Genomic DNA, 6000 nt, shown 5'->3' with positions numbered 1-6000 from the left:
GCCATCTATATGCTTGGGTGGTGGTCCTCTGGGAGCACATTCGTAGTCCCCATATGTAACTGTGCCCATTCCTCTCTGACATAAGGTTTCCCTGCCTCCCTTGCAGCTAGGAGTGCCTATGTGGTAAAGCTCTGATCAACAAATGTAGAATGGACAGCTGTTTCTTCCAAGGGTCACCCTTTGGGATGGAGATGCACCCATCTTTGCTTTCTTCTGTGCTGCTGGCTGAAATGTGACTGTCATGGCTGGAGCTGGAGCAGCCACTTAGGAACATGAGGTGGAAGCCTTGGTCTGGAGGACAGTGGAAGCTAGACTGGACCTGGGTTTTGCCCTGCCTGGGACAGCCCTTGGCGTTTTCTGTCACTCCTTTACAATCTAGTCCTAGTGACACACAGCAGAATAGTGAGCAGGAAACAAATGCCTCTGGGGTGGGGGTTGGAGTGGGAGCCTGGGACTCCTCCCCGTACTGCTGCAATCCCTTGTCCTTCTGGGAGGTGATCCAGACATTCCCCAATGGCATGTCCAGGGCTAGGCACCACCAGAACAGTGGCACTGAGTTTCTTGGGTGGGGAGAGCCTATCTTCCCATGCCCAATTCAAGCCCTCTTAACCTTCCCTTCCTCAGCACTGGCTACAGCAAGGGAGCCTGGCTTTAGGGCTGTGAGAGAAAACTATGCCCCACAAAACCCAGGAGACTCCTGGGGGAATAGCCCTGGGAGGGCACACAGTGCTGTCACCACTCCTGCACTGGGGGTTGTAAGAGCTGGAAGGAGACTGGGGCTGTATGGGAAGCCTGGAGTGAGGCAGATCCCCACTTCAACTTTCCCTGTCCTATATTTTCCCAAAGTTCCCAGCTGGAGGGAATCCTTGGACCTCCCCCACCCATCGGAACTCACTGTTAACCCATCTGCCAACCTTCGCTGTCCCGGATCAGCCTTCAGACAGAGCCTGGAACGGAGGGCATGGACATGGGATGCCAGTCACCCTGCTGGGTGCACCTGCTTGCTCACAGGGCTCGGGAAACGCCATGACCTTGGACAAGTCCCATCGGCTCTGGGTTTCAGTTTCCTTTGGGACATCCTGAGCAGGCTAGGAGTGGCTTGACTTGGCTTGGCTTAGTCTGGAGCGCCAACGAGGAGGGCTTGAGGGTGGGAAGCAGGACCAGCTTGGCGCCGGCGGAGTGCGCAGCGAGCGCTCGGAGCTGGTGGTCGTACTCCCGAGCTTCAGAAGCCCGAGGGACGCTCGCCCGGAGCGCAGAGCCCGGTACCTCCCCACCCAGGACTTGCCCAGAGGCACAGCGCGGCTGATTCAGCGCCCCAAGCCGGCCGGGGCAGGAGATCGGGGATCTTGCCCGCCCTCCCCCACCTCCTTTCCCGGGTTCCCGCGGGCAGGGCGGCCCCACGCCGGCTCCTCCCCCGCCGCCCGCCCGGGCTCAGTCGCCGCGCGCGGTTCCGCAGGTGGCAGCGATGGCCCAGTCCTGAGCGCCCCGCCATGGCCGGCGCCCCCAACCCCCTGCGCCTTGCGCTCCTGCTGCTCGGGGCCGTGGGCAGGGCCGGCCCCCGCCCCCAGGTGAGACCCGGGGACCCCTGTGGCAGCGGGGAGGGGGTGCTGCAGGCTGCAGGCGCAGTGTCCTGGCTGCGACCGCCCGGACTTGAGCGAAACTCCGGGACTGCAGGCGCAGCCAAGGGAGAGCCTGGGAGGCGAATAGAGACTTGGGAAGCAGGGTGGTCGAGGTGGGGACTTGAACGGCGAGGACTCCCTCGAACCAGGGCTGCTCCGCTAAGGCACCAGCTGCTGCTCTCCGCCGCCCTGCGCAGACTTCAGCGCCGCATCTCCGTCCTCCCCAAACCACTTTCCCAACTCCTGCGCCTCCTGAGCCGCGCCTGCGGCTCTGACATGGCCCCGGGCCGAGTCTCCATCCTGGCCCCGCAGATGTCAGACCCCTGTCCCGCGGGACCCCTCCCGTCCTCGCCAGCTGGGTCAGAACCCAGGGCCGCTGCCCGGCTGTGCAGGGAGACCCGGCTCCTCTCCCCCCTCAGTAGCATCCTCACCACCAGCATCAGCACTGCGTTTGACTCATAGCCCCGAGGGCCCTGCGGTGGCAGTTTGATGTCCTTCCCTGTGACCTCCCAGATGGAACTTGAATCCCCACCCGCTTCCGCCCCCAGCCCCTGCGGCAAACATGCAGGAGGCCCGCTGCTGGTGGGTGTTGGGGGAGGAAGCATCTGGGTTCCCACCACAACCTGAACCTACTACTACCCTCCTTCCCACCCGGACTCCCAAAGGACAACATATGCCAGAACTCCTGCTGGGACATAGGAACACCCTGGCTTCCTGGGCTCCAGACCTGCCACCCGGTGGTGGTGGTTGCTGCAGCTGCTAACCCTGCCAGTCCTGCTCCAGATGCCGGGCTTGGGGGGGTGGAAAGAGGATTGTGGTCAGCTGCTTTTGGAGAGGGCAGATGTCCAAAGATGCTGGGACATACTGAGCAGAGAGGAGGTACAGACTGGAGTGGCCTGTCCCATGCCCCTTGGAATGGTCTCTCCCTGTCACCTTTCCCTCCTACTCCCAGACCTACAGAACTGGAGCTTGTGCGGAATGGGAAATCTGCCACAGAATTAGTGAAAGGAAGGGTGAGGGACATTGTCTAGAGGAGACAGGCAGATTCCCCTGCTGCCTGAGGACCCTGGGGTGGACAGAGGCTCCTCTCCACGGCAACTATGCCCACTCATTTCCAGTCCTGGTTTTCTTTCCCCAGTCTCACTTTCTTCCTAGTCTTCATCCCTGGGTCCCCAGAGACTCCCTTCCTGGTACCTTGGCTCCCTTCTCCAAGACTTCCCGATCAGGTCTGCGGTTGTCCCTGTGTGGTTGGGCTCGTGGGGCTGGGGGGAGGGGAACGGGGAGGCAGGAGCTACACTGCACACCTGCTAGGCCCTTCTCTCTCTTCTGCAGGGGCTGGGGACTGGAGGGCGGTTTCTGGGTCCCTCCCTACTGCAGGCCAAGTTTGCAGACCTGGTTCAGATTACATGGGAAGACAGCCAAGGGGAAGAGGGAGGCTTTTCTCTGCTTGTCTTCTCTCCCCATCCCTTTGCTGCAAGGGCATTGAGCTCCTTGACCCTGCCTTTTGCTCTGGTTCCCCCATTCTCTTTCCTTGGCCCTACTGGGACTGAGATGCCCCAGAAGGACAAGAGGTGATGGATGGTGAGCAGAAAAGGGAATGAGCGTTGGTGGGATGCTGTGGTTGTGAGTGTTCAGTGTCCCCAGCCACCGCAGAAGTCTAGCAATCCTGATGACAAAACCTCCTGCGTGCGCATCAGACTTGGACAAACAGCAGCCAAGTTTGCGTTTCGTTTTCTGTCTAGGAGGTCAGCAAGGCTAGCGTGACTCCTCCCATTATGGTTGCGGTGGGGATGGAAGCTCAGAGAAAGAGGGCTTTGGGTGTCTAGGGGGCCCAGCATTTCAGCACAGGGAGGAAGACAGAGCGTGAGGTATTGTGTCCTTGCACCCTCCAGGTGCTTCCCTGTTGAATGAGGCTGGAGGTGGCTTCCCTACAGGTGTGTGTGTAGGAGGACTTGCGGAGGAGACCAAATTGACATGTGCCGAAGGTGACCCAGGTGTTAGGCAGAACCACTCAGACCTCTGCTCCTTATCTCTCAGGGCTACTAGGAGGGAACCAGGCTAGGCTTCGAACTCCAAAGTGAACACTGGATGAAACTAGGTTCAGCTATGAGATCTGCTTTTGGCTGATGGTCTCCGGTAGACACGTGACCATTCGGAACCTCTGTGTGCTCTCTGTAAATAGGGTTCACAAATTCTATCACACAGGATTAGGGGAAGGATGAGAGCGGCACCCTAACTGCCAGGTGATTGGGGCTGGGGGAGAAGGGATGGCCCCTTTTATTCTGGGACCTCTAAGAGTGTGCCCAGGCTGCAGGGAAGCTGTGGAGAGGGATTCTGTCGCCTGGGGAAGGGCGGGGGGTGGTGGTGCATCCAGGGCTGCCCTTTGGTTAGCGTGGAAGTTTTCCTGAGCTTGGCTGTGTCTTGAACACACACCCAGAGATAGGAGTTGGAGGGGAAGAGGCAGGACCAATCAAACCACCACATCGTGCCCCCCCTACTGCCCTGCAGTGGGTAACTGGAGTTCCTTAGCTTCATTCTGCCCCTGGGCAAATTCCTGTGTGTGTGTGTGTGTGTGAGGGGGGGGGGGCACAGAGAGGGCCAAAGAGAGACAGAGCAAGGGGAGAAGGGTGTAGACTGCCTGGGCCCACATCCCTCCCCAGGTGGTCATCTGCCTCTATAGGAGTCCCAGGAGCGACACCTGTGTGTGCCATTGCATCTGTGCCTGCTGTGTGAATGGGACCTGCCTGTCGGTATGTGCCTGTATGTGTGACAGGTGTGTGAGGGACCACAGTGTGTGCTAGGTGTACCATTCAACGGGGTTATATGGATTGGGAGCAGGTGCATGTGTACCTGCAGTCTATGTGTGACTGTGCATGGGGTGGGGGGACTGCCCGGATGTCGGTGTAGGTACCACCCTTGGGACATGTGTGATAACATGTAGGATAATGTAGCCATGTGACAGTGCTGTGAAAATGTACACACAGACCTGAAGAAAGCAAGAATGGGCTCAGAGAGACAGGGGCCTGGCACAGTGAGGGGCCATGATCTGGACTCTGGCATGGGGTGGTGGAAGGGTTAGGGTCTTGGATATGGGGATCCCTTAAGGGCTGGACCTAGCTGGGGACTCCATGGGAGAGGCCTCCCAATTTTTCCCTTCTCCATGGCCCAGAGAAGCTAAGGTCTCTTCCGTCTTTCCCCTCAACCCAAACGCTTCCCGGAAGAGGGCAGACTCTGCTGCCTGCACTCACACTGAGCGGCAGGAGGGACCTGTCCAGGTGGCAACCAGGCTTAGGCGAGAGGTGGCACCTCCTCAGGGTGTTGGCATGCTCATTACCCCCTGGCACCCCCATCTCCCTTTTCCTCCTGTGTGCCTCACCTGCACAGGGACTGGCACATCCCAGAGATGGCATGGTCCCTAACCATCTGGCTGGAATGGGGCACTAACTCTTGGAGATATATATATATATATATCTCCATTGCCCAGAAGAGAACAACTGAGGCCCCCAAAGATCCAGTGCATCCCATCAGTCCCACTCTGACACACAAAGCTGGAACTTAAGTTCCCAAGGGCTTTGGGCTCTGTACAGTGCTCTCACAGACCACACTGCTCCCTTCTCCTTTGCAGTCTGGGGAGCTCCTCCCTCCTCCCCACTGCCTCCTGCTCAGGCATGGTCCCCACTTGCTCATCCTCCTCCTCGTCTGAGAGAGCCCATGAAGCCTGGTACATCCTGATTCTAAAACTGATCAGCCTGCCCCTCAACTCCTACCAAGCCCTCACACTCTAATTCCCCCTACTGCCCCTGTTGTCCCAACCACCTGCCTTGGGTCTTCCCCACCCATTCTTGACCTAGCACCCAGGGTGCCACCTTCGCAGGCCTGGGGCAGGGAGGATGAAATGAAGAGGGGTTGAGGACAGCACTTTGCCCCTCCTCACAGGGAAAGGATTCCAAGTCACTGTCCAGCTTTGCCCAGCCCTGGGCTACTATTGTCGCTGGAAGATGGCACCCCTGGGCAAGATGCTGGGTCCCGGGGTGTGAAAAGCAGAGCAGTTTCCTCCTGCTAGATTGATTCTGGAGTGTGCGAGAATGATGGGACTCCCTGCTCTGAGCCCAGCCGTGCCCCAGCACTTTTCCCCCTGCTCTCAGCTCTGTCACCTGTGCTGCAGGCTTAGATCCCACCAGGTTCCTGGAGAAAGTGTCAGGCCAGAGCTCCATCCACCCCTCACCCCCAGGATGTGTCCACCACAGCCTGGCACCATCACAGGTCCAGAAATGCCAGGTGAATCCTGTGTGCTGCATACAGGGAGGCTGAGCCAGTAGAGGAGAGAATGCGGCTTTGTCAGCCATGGCTGCGGCCCAGGATCCTGTCAGAGTTCCTAGTC

General features: G+C 58.9%; 1 protein-coding gene across 2 annotated transcripts in view; it reads left to right on the top strand.

Annotated features, from left to right (window-relative positions):
* The first annotated feature begins 1430 nt into the window (after positions 1-1430).
* The window catches only part of GLP1R (glucagon like peptide 1 receptor), a 29742-nt gene continuing 25172 nt past the window's right edge, over positions 1431-6000 (top strand). For both annotated transcript variants that reach the window (XM_058663631.1, XM_058663621.1), the window contains exon 1: positions 1431-1568. In XM_058663631.1, the coding sequence (XP_058519614.1) occupies positions 1491-1568 (78 nt within the window). In that variant the 5' untranslated portion in view covers positions 1431-1490. The remainder of the gene's footprint in view (positions 1569-6000) is intronic.

Source organism: Ochotona princeps, chromosome 1 (genome assembly GCF_030435755.1).
Source record: "Ochotona princeps isolate mOchPri1 chromosome 1, mOchPri1.hap1, whole genome shotgun sequence".
NCBI lineage: Eukaryota > Metazoa > Chordata > Mammalia > Lagomorpha > Ochotonidae > Ochotona > Ochotona princeps.
The sequence above is the reverse complement of the archived record's forward strand: the minus strand, read 5'-3'. Positions and strand labels throughout refer to the sequence as shown.